General features: G+C 39.2%; 1 protein-coding gene across 1 annotated transcript in view; it reads right to left on the bottom strand.

The window, feature by feature from the left end:
• The window catches only part of TMCO3 (transmembrane and coiled-coil domains 3), a 57,523-nt gene that overhangs the window by 32,946 nt on the left and 11,178 nt on the right, over positions 1–13,399 (bottom strand). Inside the window, exons 3-5 of the mRNA XM_039533131.1 lie at positions 5,308–5,487; positions 2,828–3,019; positions 973–1,101 (exon numbers count right to left, since the gene is read on the bottom strand). Of these exons, the coding sequence (XP_039389065.1) occupies positions 973–1,101; positions 2,828–3,019; positions 5,308–5,487 (501 nt within the window). The remainder of the gene's footprint in view (positions 1–972; positions 1,102–2,827; positions 3,020–5,307; positions 5,488–13,399) is intronic.

The following is a 13,399-nucleotide window of genomic DNA, read 5'->3' as shown; positions in this document are numbered from 1 at the left end:
TGAATATTTTCTCTGCCTATAATTCATTCCGATAGACTCCAGTTGGTGTTCTTCTCTCTGCTATTCAGAAGCACTGTGGTTGCATCTCTGTGATCACTCTGCCAACTCTTTGCCTTTCATTGCAGGGAGAAAATGATATAGTGACAGCAAAGTGGAGAAGGCAGATGCCTCTCTTCCCATAGCAACACCATCACCACTTAAAACTTCTCAACAGTTGGAAGATTCAGAGCAAGAGAGGTAGATAGAAAAACAGGATAAAACACCATCATTGATTATGGGGAACTGAGAGATGTTCTCTCTGCCTCCCCAGACTAAAATCTGGCCTGCCTCTCCCTTCCTCCTAAAGGCCACATCCTTCTCAAACTCAGATGATAGCATAAATAAATAAAATTCACCACCCTAAGAATTATTTCACGCTATCTTATTCAGGAGAAACATGACAGATCACAGGAGAAGACGTGAAGAAGAGCTCTATGTAAGCTCAAAAGCTTGTCTCTCTCACCAACATAAGTTGGTCTAATAGAAGATATTACTTCATCCACCTTGTCTTTCTAATATCTGGGGACCAACATGGCTACAACAATACTGCATAGATCACAGGAGAGCTCCTGAGTAGGAGCAACTATAATACTGAAAAGTAGGGTTTTATTCCAACTGCACAGGGAAACAATTTCTCAGTGTAATTAGCCTAGAGAAAACTCCCTTTCTTTTATTTAAAAAAAAAGTAAGTTTCTATCCTTCATGGGGATGGAGAAAACTTGAAAACATGAATGAATGCTAAAGGATCTGAAATCAGAAGGGAAATAAAAAGAATACGAGTCTCTTGAAAATCCTATGATTTTCTGGGGCCTCTCTCATGATTTTTGAACAATGGAAGTTGGCAACAGTATAAAACTTAAAAAAATTATTAAAGCAACCCTAAAAATGAAGGCAGATATTAAAAAAAAAAATACAAGAGTCTCACTCTCTTACCTTAATGCTGTTTAATCCTGATGGTCCCAAGAGTACTCCACAAATGATGTACCCAAACATGGTTGGCAATCCTATCATTGTGCACAGCCAGCCACATGGCAAAGATAGCATTCCTATGGTCACAATATCCTAGTGTATAAAATTGAGTAATATATTAATATAAAAGTCATGAGCCAGTTGTGGTGAAATTAATGGCTATTCCCAACTTTAAAGTTTGGTGGCAATGTAAAAATAAAATTTATACAATATCATCCATCCACAGAGTTCAAAACATGTTACAGATATGAATGAACTGAGCCTCAAAACTCTTATGTAGTAAGCATAACCACCACTACCACTTAAAGATTAAGAAACTGAGGAACAGAGTTGTGTTTTGTAAATTTAATAGACATTGCCTGTTTTTGCAACTGAGATGATTAAAAATAATTTTTTAACCTGTATTTGATGTTTCTGTATATTAGCCACACAACTCTGGAAAGTGGCTCTCAGCATATCAGTCAGAAAGAAAGATCTGACACACAGATCTGTCAGTGATATGCCAAAAGTTTTGTCTCTGAGGACTTTTAATCCTGCCATGTCTCTCTTGACCTTCCCAAATGAAGCTTCCGTAAGAGAGAAATACAAGGAAATATTAAAGAGCTAAATCCATAATAATAAAAAGTATCAGTCAGAAGTAGCTCATATTCCAAAATGAAAAACAAACCAACTGTAGCAAAAACATTCAAAATGAACAACAAGAATGCTAATGAACCATGTATATCAAAGAATTAATATCTGCGATACTAATGAGAGACCTTCCAAACTGGTGTATCCAAAATACAGAAACATCATTTACATATAAACATTCTAATTTCTGCAATTTCTGGATTCATCAGTCTGGAATTAGTCCCTTACAGGAGAGGATGGCGGGGGTTCATGCAGCGAAGTCTTCACACAACTGATCTCAAAACTGGCCAAAAATGTGGCAAAAACATGGCCAAAAATGTCTCAGTAGATACATTAAGTGTTGGTCTGGTGAAAAAGTATAGAAAAGACTACAGGTTTGCATCTCTAATTCTATCCAGGACTCCCCTCTCACATCCCAAAAAGGAGGCAGTCCCAGGCTTTCATACTACAAGCTCTAAATCAGATAACCTTTGCATCTTTCTTTGCCCATTTCTTTCTTCTAATAATTTAGCTAGAGAAAAAACAAAGGAAGTGTTATATCTCCTACCGGAAAGTGAACAGACAGAACAGAGTTTCGTACTTCTTGCAAAAGATTCTGCACCACCACCAGAGATTCATTGGAACTGCAAACTGATCTGAAGATTGAGGGTCCTGGAACAAGAGGATGCTCTAAGACCCTTTTAGGCAATGGTTCACAGTCCTGATGAAAGGGAAATGACTCACTACGAGGGAGGAAACACAAGAAATGTGTGTTTGGGAGAGACAGGGCAAGACCAAGAATCCTTTACACCAAAACATCTGGTGCATGTTGAGTGGTGGTTCTGCTAGAAACTCACATGATGAGAATAACTGATATAAGTTTTCCAGACTGGTGGTATCAGATTGCAGAAAATTTTTATTTTAAACTACAGTCTTAGTATGTATAGTACAAAGGGCTGAAAGAAGACTAGTGTTTTTGCCTTGTCTGAAGAAATATTTTAAAAATGTTTAAAAGATTTGATTTTAAAAAGTTAAGGGCTGATAATAGTGTTCTGGAAACATGTAAAATACATTCTTTTCCTTATCTTCAGGAAGATCAAGTTAAACGTAACACTAAGTTTTCAATAAGGGAAGAAGGGTGGAATTTGAGAACTTTTCCATTTATTAGATCACGATATACATTTATTTAGAGTATTGTCTAACAATTTACCTTTATGAAATGGTGATCAGCACGAGGGATGGTTGAATCCCTAGGCTTGGTAAGTATATACTGATTGTTTTGGGAATCAATAAGCATGCTAAGACCCAGGTCATCTTCCACTTCTCTTTTTGAAATATTTCTCTTGGAGTCTGCTTCATCTTCTTCCACCCTTAAAACTGCTTCAAAGTTAACACCTCTCACCTGGCAGAAAGAAAGCATTTCTCAGTAGAAAAGTAAATATTCAAGCCTCAGACTGATATTTTTACACAATCTGCTTTTTATATAACAAACATATAAACAAGTTCAAGTACTGATTACCTATTGAGGGTTTGTTGTAATAAAGTTAATACAATTAGGAATTTAGGGAATACAGATATTGATGGGGGCAGGCATGGATGGCACCCGGAGTGATGTCAGTGTTGGAAGGGAGGCAGTATGGCCTAGTGTATAATGCACCAGACTGGAATTTAGGACACAGGGTTCTATTCCTGGCTCTGCCATTGATCTGCTGAGTGACCATGGGCAGGTCACTTCACTTTCCCTGTATCTCAGTTTCCCCATATATAAAATGGTGATAATACAGATCTTTCTAAAGCGCTTTGAGATTTACAGATGAAAGGTGCTATATAAGCACTAGGTGTTATTAATTTAAAAGTGAGTGTTGAGGACTCTGAACATCTAATGGGCCACTTCTGGATTTTGTCTCCTAAAGGAGTATTTATTGTATGTGGATTGTACATGACAAAGTCCTATTTGCCTGTTTTGTGTGCGATTGCTGTTATCTTGCATAAGAGGCTTACAAGAATTATTTTCCTTTCCTTTTTATAAGAACATAAGAATGGCCATAATGGGTCAGACCACAGGTCCATCTAGCCCATTATCCTGTCTTCCAACAGTGGTCAATGCCAGATGCTCCAGAGGGAATGAACAGAACAGGTAATCAAATGATTCATCCCCTGTCGCCCATTCCCTTCTGGCAAACAGAGGCAAGGGATACCATCCCTATTGTGTTATCCTAGTTGGTTATATTTTTGATGAAAATATATGTTTAGATTACTGAGTCTCTGTTTATAGTGCTCTTTTCCTTACAAAAGTCTGGTTTGTAGCCCAGGTTTGGTATAGTAACATGTTTTGGTTTAAGAAAAATTACAAGAAAATACTGAATGCTTCTTGCTAAACTGAAGTGGGGACCTGAGAAGGCCTCGGACTGGTACTTTATTCCTTCTCTCCCACTAACAGGAGCACAGGGAGGAAAAGAGAAAAGAAATCATTGGAGAAAAAGGAGCCATTCAACCTCTTGCCAATAAGCAGGAAGGGCAGCATGAAAGGGGTCTGCAGACAAACCTGGCCTCCTTCCACACAGCCTGACTCCATTAGGCTGTACCACTACTAGCAGGGGTAACAGAACACAGTGCTATTGCCAACTATTCCCTGGTCATTGGTGCTCCTGCTAACCATGACCCCCATCTACAAGGATGGGCCAGCCTAGAGTAGAGAATAACATAACAGCTAGTTGCTTCCCAGCAGGGGGCCACCACAAAAGGAGCCTAGTGAGGCCCTGGTTCTCTCCTAAAGGGCAACTTCCAGTCCCCCATAACACAACTCATGAACTGCACAGACCTTGCGCCAGGAACTGCAAGCCAACAAAAGCCTTTCCCATCAGAACTTCCAAGAGTAGAAGCCAAGGCCAAAAAGCTGCGACCTTATGTTCAGATAACAGGACTGACTGGAGAGGCTCTAAGGAAGGCTGATGGAAGGCATAGAGAAATGGATGTGTTCTCTCCTCCAACACACACACAAGGTTAACCTGGGGATTGTGTCTTTCCCCCAGTCTCCCACACCCACAGAGCCATTGCAAGTAGTCCAAGAGACTGAAAGCAGATGAAGTCCAAGTGGAAAAAAGCCACTGCAAATGCAACAGAGGTGTTTCATGCCCTTACCTGGCACACTATTCCTTTTTTCGGACTGTGAAACCTAAATTCAAAGGTACTCCTTCTCCCATTATATTCTCAACAAAAATGGAGAGAGAAAAAAAATCAGAAATAAAAAAATAGAGGCTAATTTTTTAACAGGGTGAGCCTGTATTTTGAGAGCCTAGAGGACCCTGAACAGTTATGTCAAAATCATGATGTGCAAGTTTGTTCCACAACATAATAGTTAAAAGTGGCAATCATATTTAAGAGACAAAAAATACTAGTGATAAGGGAGATGGCTGAGAGTACCTGCTTCCTGGAAAGCAGTCATAATAGCTCTAAATAAGCAATTTCTTCCTGGAAAGCAGTCATAATAGCTCTAAATAAGCAATTTCTTCTGTGGGAATCGGGACAGGAAAGATACGCAATAAGATCAAATATTTTAAAGTTGTCACTAAATTATTACCACTATTTATTACATCTGACATAAAAGTAGCATCAATGCAATGCTTCGTTAGATCTAAAAATGAAAATATATGAATTAAAAAGCAGAATGATTTCTACAATGTCACTTACTGATTTGTTGTCATCAAAGGCATGTTCTTCTATTTCCTCTTCCAGCCTATCGGCTGCTTTCCTAACATCTTCAAGAATTTCATCTAGCATGGACAGGCTTTTATTTTGATGCTGCATGTTCTTAAGGGCTTGAACCTGATGTTTTTCTGCTGCTAAAAGTTCAACATACTCTGTTTCCTCCTGTTGGATTTTACAGCAAATAAGAATGAAGTTTTTATTTGATCTTTGAACAGGACAACATTCCACCTTATTAATATTAATTTATACTATTTTTGAAACAAACCATTTTACAAGAATTAGAACTTCATAGCAAATTTTATTTAAATAATTCCACTGAGACTTTACAGTTGTTTTTCTACCTTTTATTTGTTACTTGAACAGACACATCCACCAGTTCTTACAGGTGGGTTCCTCTGTTCTTTTATAACATTTAAAAGCAGTTGGAAATCTGAGGACCAGAGGGGACACCCTCAGAAACTCTCTAGAAGATATATTAATTCCAATGCCACGTACAATTGAAAAAATACACTTTAGCAAGGAAGTTAGAGCATAGTGAACTAAAAAGTATGACTTCACTAGCTATTACCAAGCAAACAAATATAATGGAAAATATTCTCAAAGTTTTATAAACCTCTATATAAAATCAGGAAATTGTTAAAAAAAGACCACAAACAGAAAAGACATGAACATATCAAGTGAGCTTAGAAAAAGGAAGATGAGATTTATAAGCATGCTTTCAAACAACAGAAATTAGCAGGTAAGAAAACATTTCTCTCTTTCAAAGATGCATCCGCTAACCCTTACAGATGGGATGTAGTTAATCAGAAAAAGCGTTTACACTGAGAAAAAGCATTCTAAATAGAGAACAAGATGAAACAAAAAAGGAAGCCTATGTTTGGTTTGGCTGTGACCTAGAGATCCCTTTGCTAAATAAAGTATCAGATACCAACCAGAGAGCCAATTTGTAGCACTTGGAAAAAGTAGAGCTCAACAATCAAGTAGCAGTCTTGCATAAATGGTTGAGGTTCCTGCTCACTCTGTATAAAAAGACACTGCTGCATTATGTGCCCTGATGTCAGAAGGCAATTAAATGCCAGATTTCTTGTGCACCTTTCAAATTCAATGCCTTATGCATTTAGTCTGAAGTCTTTTGGTCCCTGCACTTCAGATGTAAGGAAGAACGAAGTGCTGACATCTTGTGATTCAGTACATTACAAATATACTGTTATGGCTTCACAATCAAATTTTAGCTGTTTCTCCTTCTCTGGAATTTCAGGTGCAGAAAGGATAGCAGAACAATGGAAGGTGCAATATTATCTATTGACAGTGCACTAGCACAAATAGGCTCCTGGTCAAGATTATAACTACTAAGAGCTTGGCTACACTTGCAGATGTAGAGTGCTGTAAGTTAAACTAGGCTTCGGAGACCACAGCAGGGAAAGCGCTGCCGTGTGTTTACACCGTCAGCTGCAAGCGCACTGGCGTGGCCACATTAGCAGCTCTTGCAATGCCACAAAGAGCAGTGCATTGTGGTAGCTATTCCAATGTGCAAGTGGCTGAAGCATGCATTTCAAATCGGGGAGAGGGTGGAGTGTGACAGGAAGTGTGTTGTGTGTATGTGGGAGGAAGACACAGTGTGTTTTGGGGGGCTGAGCACATGTCAGCATGTTGTCTTGTAAGTTCAGACAGCAGCAGACCCCCCCTTCCCCTCGTGTCTCCCTCTCTCACACACACACACACAGTTGCTTTGTCCAGGAGCAGATAAGCATGCCAGTTGTCAGAAACTGAGCTTTGAAAGGGGATATCCCTAAATCTGCATGCCTGCAGCTGAGTTCAAAACAATGACCAGAGTGGCCACTTGAGTTCAGGGGATTATGGGACGTTTCCGGAGGCCAATCGCAGCACAATAATGCAACACCTCGTCCACACTGACACCTGGGCATTTCAGCCAGGGTGCAGTGAGCTTTATGCTTCTCGTGCTGGTGGATTACCAGGAGCGCTCCAGCTACAGAGTCCAGGCACTCTAAGTGCCTTGCCAGTGTGGACACCTCAGGAGTTAGGGTGCCCGGGGCTGATTTAATATGCTCTAACTTGCAAGTGTAGCCAAGCCCTAAGATTGCAACCCTTAATAGAGAAGTACTAAGTAGTTACTGAAGCAAGAGATTTAAAGGATGCTCTGTCAACAGGGTGGAGTGATTTCAATCAAGGCCATTTAAATCATGATTTAAATCACCAACTGGAAAGCCTTGATTTAAATAATTGATTTTAATCAACTTTTCTATTTGTACTTGTTATTTTCTAAAGAAAGGTGTGTTTCTCATTGGCTGATATAACCATTAAAACATCTTAATTTACAACTAGAGTCTTTGTACCAAATCTAGTGCATCTTTTTGCTACCTAGGAGGGCACATTATATTAACATAAATATATGTTTTATTTAAGTAACTATATAGCTTAATATTTTCATATTCTTATTAACTGTATATTTTAGTATGTTAGAAAATGGTGAATGATATATTGCTTATTAACTACTTAACTTTTTCCTCATGATTTGTGTCAAGGTGCATTAGGATGGTAACTGGAATTTAATTAAAAACACAACAGTATATCCAATTTATTTTTATTAAACAAAATAACTTTAAATGTTTTGGATAAATCTCTTATCACAACATGGATCACATTTACAACTAAATGATTTATTAAACCAGTAGGATTAGCCATAGCCAGTGAATTAATATTTCAAGTCAGCCTTGAGAAAAATTTCAAATATGTCTAAGTGAAAATGACTGAAGCTTAAGTTCCTACTCATCTAAGTCAATTCAAAATGAGAGAGTCTCCTAAATTACTTAGGCTGACCTATTGTGCCAGATTTATAAAGCTTGACTTCAAAAGCTAGATGTTTTGCCCGATTCTTCATATAGAAAAGTAGCCTTTAACGCAACGTTTTTGATAAAGGCTTTTGGATTCAGCATATTTATTTTTAAATAAATGTTTTAAGAAATGTTAATAATACAGAATATGTTAAGGCCTAAACTTAAGTTTTCTTTTTAAAAATAAATCTGTTTAAAATGAAATCTGAATTTGTTATAATTTAAATAAAATAAAGACAATCCAATTTAAATTTAAAAAAAATCTGAATTTTTCCAAAAGAATTGTTGATTTTTAATCCACCCTCTTGGTCAGAGCACAAAACCGAGTTTCTTTGGGATAGGGAAGAGAATGAAGGTGGTACAGGAAAACATTTTTAAGAGTCTGAGATGCATTAATTTAGTGAGAGCATGTAAGAATTTGGAAAATAGAATGTGATGACAGGCTTCTGCTTTTATTTGGATCCAAAACGCTAGTGACAGCCACTATCTGGACCTTAATGGATCTAACACCAAGACCAAGCATAAAAAATTGTATTGCATGTAGCATGAGACATGAGCAGTTCTTTCTTTTATAGATTACATGTCCTCTGCATCAAGGGGAAAACAAAGTCCATCCCATTTAGTGACAAATCATGAATAGCTTCCTCGATGTTAATGTTGTGACAACAATCTGTTCAGAGCAACCCTGTCACTTCAGATTATCCCATTAAAACTCTTTCCAGTCAAAGACTCTAGGTTGTGATGAAAACCCTGGCCTTGGTGTACAGATTTGTTTATTAACATGTTTAGAATTGCCAGAACCCACAGTCTCACTGGCATGATGAAAATTACCCTTTGCCAGATAGATTTTTGACAACATTCCTAGAGTAAGTGGAGTTGGGGGGGAAATTAACCGCAAATATGGCCAGGCCCAACTTCAATAGCTTTAGCTCTTCTGTCTAGTCCCCTGGTAAGAATATTTGCACTTTCCTATTTTTCTGAAAGACTGTATGCTTCCCAACCCTTTATAGATCTCGGCTAGAAAGCACCATTTGAAGGGTAAAAACCTCTCCCAGCAATTCTGGATCTGATGCACAGACACTCTCCTTGGACAGTGAGAGGAATATAGGATGCCTTTAACATCCAGGCAGTTTTTCCTTACAAGAGGAGCAATTCATGCCAGCTCCTCCCCTAGGTCAGGACAAACTGGAGACAAAACAAGTTAGAGATCAACTGTGGTAAAGTAAATAAGGCTATAAACTGAAAACAGAGATTAGCTACATCTGAACCACACGAGTCGATTTTTACTGGCATGCTGCTGCCAGCCAGTGTCCCAGCCGCCACCCCCGCTCAGCCCACTGCCGGCCTGGGTGAATGGAACCCCAGACCAGCACCGGGCTGAGCGGGGCCAGTGGCCGGAACCCCAGACTGGTGGCGGGCTAAGCGGCTCAGCCCGCTGGCAGTCTGGGGTACCCCTATCCACCTCCCCAGGATCCCACTCCCCCATCCAAGCCCCCCTGCTCCCTGACCCCTATCCACACTCCCCGACCCCTGAAAGGTCCCCTGGGACTCCCATGCCTATCCAAAATCACCTCTGTTCCCCGTCCCCTTATCATGCCGCTCAGAGCATCAGGACTGGCAGCCGTAAGTAGTACACCCTAAGTAGCACATTCCTATGGGGAGCAATTTAATACACTACACCCAGCCCTGCACAGGCTGCTGACGGTCTGGAGTTCTCAAAATATGTTCTCGCACCCCTTATAAAAAATTACACTACAATTAGCTTAAAACTTGAAAACTTAAAAACTTTGTATATTACAGTAATCGTTAAAAAATGTATAATGTTAATAAATACATTGTTTCATCAAACCTAAGTAATTGTACTTATGTGCCTGAGCTTAATTTGTGTTTTCGATGATTTACCTTCTAAAAAAAATCTTGCATGTCTCGCACCTCCAGAGGGTGCGTGCACTCCAGGTTAAAAACCACTGCACTAAACTGATAAGATCTGCATTTTAATTTAATTTTTAATGAAACTTCTTAAACATTTTAAAAACCTTATTTACTTTACATACAACAATAGTTTAAGCAGCAAAGAATCCTGTGGCACCTTATAGACTAACAGATGTTTTGCAGCATGAGCTTTCGTGGGTGAATACCCACTTCTTCGGATGCATTCGGATGTATTCACCCACGAAAGCTCATGCTGCAAAACATCTGTTAGTCTATAAGGTGCCACAGGATTCTTTGCTGCTTCTACAGAACCAGACTAACACGGCTACCCCTCTGATACTTAACAATAGTTTAGTTATATAATAGACTTATAGAGAGAGGCCTTCTAAAAACGTTAAAATGTATTACTGGCACGCGAAACCTTCAATTAAAGTGAATAAATGAAGACTTGGCACACCACTTCTGAAAGGTGCCGACCCCTGATCTGAACAGTAACACAAAAGATTTCTGATCACTTGAAAGGCAGTTAGCTGCAACTGCCTCTTCATCTGATGGAGGCAGAACTTCTGTAATATTTATCCAGGGGGGCCATTTACTATTCCACCCATGCCACAGCTCTGCAAATGCCCCAATCCTGCAATGGAGCAGAGGGAGCCATCTGGCAAAGAATAGCAGGTGGGTCCATGAAAAGAAAATGTTGCTTCAAAAGCTGCTGCTTTGAACAGACCTAGTCAAAAGCATATGACAGTACACACACTGCACTGTGCCTCACATTGGATGAAATGAGACACCAGAACACAAAATGGCAGAATCTGTACTAGTATTATCTGCACTTGAAAAATTTACAGACACCTACTAGCCAGAGGACTAAACACCTAGAGATACACAAAATGAGGCTGAGGCCTTTTTCTGCAGTCATATTAGGAGAGCAGCAGCCATGAGTCAAGAAGCAGAAAGTCACATCCTCACATTCCTTTTAAATTATATCAAAACAATGTAATATTGGGCTATTAAGAAGGTGCCCCTCCTAATAGTACCAACCATCACCAGATAAGCAAGAACAACTAGGAGTCCTTGTGGCACCTTAGAGACTAACAAATGTATTTGGGCACAAGCTTTCATGGGCTAAAACATTCTCAACAGTTGATAAGAAGGGAGGAAAAATCACTTTTGTAGTGCTAATGAGTTCAATGTAATCAAGGTGGCCCATATCAAACAGTTGACAAGGAGATGTGAACATCAGCAGGGGGGAAATTGTTGAAAATAGCCCACTTCCACCTTAATTGAATTGGCTTGTTAACATTGACCCCCTCACACACACACTTGGTAAGGCAACTCCCACCTTTTCATATGCTGTGTATTTGTACCTCTCTACTGTATTTTCCACTCCAGACATCTGATGAAGTGGGTTTTAGCCCACAAAAGCTTATGCCCAAATAAATTTTTGTTAGTCTCTACGGTGCCACAAAGACTTCTTGTTGTTTTTGTTAATACAGACTAACACGGCTACCACTCTGAAACCTGTCACCAGATAAGCAAGGAATCTCTTAAGATGTTTAAAGAAAACTTTGTTTGATGGCATTCTAATCAGGCAAGGAATCACTTATCAACAGTTGTGGGTGTGAAATCTCTACTTCTTTATTGTTTTGCTTTTATGGTCCCCACTTCTCTATTGTTTATCTGTCTGGTTTCTGTCTGGTTCTTTGATTGTTTCTGTCTGTTGCATAATTAATTTTACAAGATTTAAATAAACTGAAGTGGTAGGGGGGTATTATTGGGTAAAGAATTATTTTGCAATATGTTAGGATTGGTCAAAGAATTATTTTGTAATATCTTAGTAAAATGATTTGTTAAGGTATAGCTAAGCAGGACTCAAGTTTCACTATATAAACTGAGGTCCAAGGAGGAGACCAGCTGGGAAGGAAAAAGGAAGGAAAAGGGAAAAGAAGAATAAGAAGGAAAGACTTGACAGAAGAAGAACTCACCACCCAAGAGATCGCCTAAAATCAGAGCTGCTAAGAATCCTCTGCACAACCATGATGTGCAGCAACCAGAACCCAGATGAGACCGACCTTACCTGGCCAACAGGGAAAGTGTGCCTGCATGGCCAGGATTGGTGAGTATTGCTTTGTATGCTTAGCATGTGTATTTTGCTTGGTAATTGTTACTAAATAGACGGTAAGGATATTACTATGTAAGGCTCTTTCAATGGTAAAAAGATCCTGCAAACCCACAGAAGAGTACGCCCAGAGCCCTAAGAGCTGGGTCAGGGTGAAAGTGCCTAAATAAATCAGGTTACACCTTGTGCCTTAGGAATTGGGTAAAGGTGAGTGCCCTCGAGTGTGTGGGTACCAAGAATGAGACCAACCAGCAAGATTTACGGGCAACTCCCTGCTGAGAACCCACCTTCTGCTATTAGGAAAGGGGAGAGTGGTGGAATTACTATCAGGATACGTCTCTGGACCCTGCTTGGCAGCTTTGTTTTTTGTACTAGCATCTGGCTAGTAGGTGTCTGATAAATCTGAAGTTACTGAAAGATAAATGGAGCTTTTGGTCACTTCTCCATCCTCTAAAGCTTCTCTGCTGTAAGAAGGAGTAAAAGGCGGAAGAATGGAAGACATAAGAGGCCTCCAGTATTGCACCCTCTCCCATCCTTCTTTTTTGGCTCTCCTTTGTGAATAACAAACATCTTTTTCCATGTAATAACAATATGAAACTGACATGACACTCAGGAGCTAGAAGCTATATGCCTCAGCATATTAAGGAGTCAGAGGTGAAGACAGTAGGCCACAGACACCCAGAATTTTGGCTTTTGCACCTAACATCCCACTGGAAAAGTGAAAAAAATGCTTCCTGTGAACACATCAATATTAACTAAGGAATTAACACATTTAATACAAATAAACTAGAACAAAACTGGAAGAACGTGCAAACAAGTACTCTTAAACCTACCTCATGTAAGCTTCCCTCTCTTTTCATCCACCATTTTCCAGTGTCATCTCTCATTATTATGCTTTATATAAGATTGTTAAATCACCATGCTAATGTTTTACAAATATTAAAAAAGGAGAGTTTAAAATAATCTGCTTGTTGCGGGTGAAGAAGAAGATTGAATGACACACAAGGGGAACACCCTCCACTTCAGCAGAATTGAAGCTCTCTTTATTTTTTTATTTTTTAAAAAGTTTCTAGATCTTATTGTTCCAAAGAATCTTCAAAATGTGACTAAAATGTAATCCAATGCAGTGATTTATTCCCAAGTCTGCAGAGAGATCTCTCCAGTACCTCTT

Source organism: Mauremys reevesii, linkage group 1 (assembly GCF_016161935.1).
Source record: "Mauremys reevesii isolate NIE-2019 linkage group 1, ASM1616193v1, whole genome shotgun sequence".
NCBI classification, from domain to species: domain Eukaryota; kingdom Metazoa; phylum Chordata; order Testudines; family Geoemydidae; genus Mauremys; species Mauremys reevesii.
The sequence above is the reverse complement of the archived record's forward strand: the minus strand, read 5'-3'. Positions and strand labels throughout refer to the sequence as shown.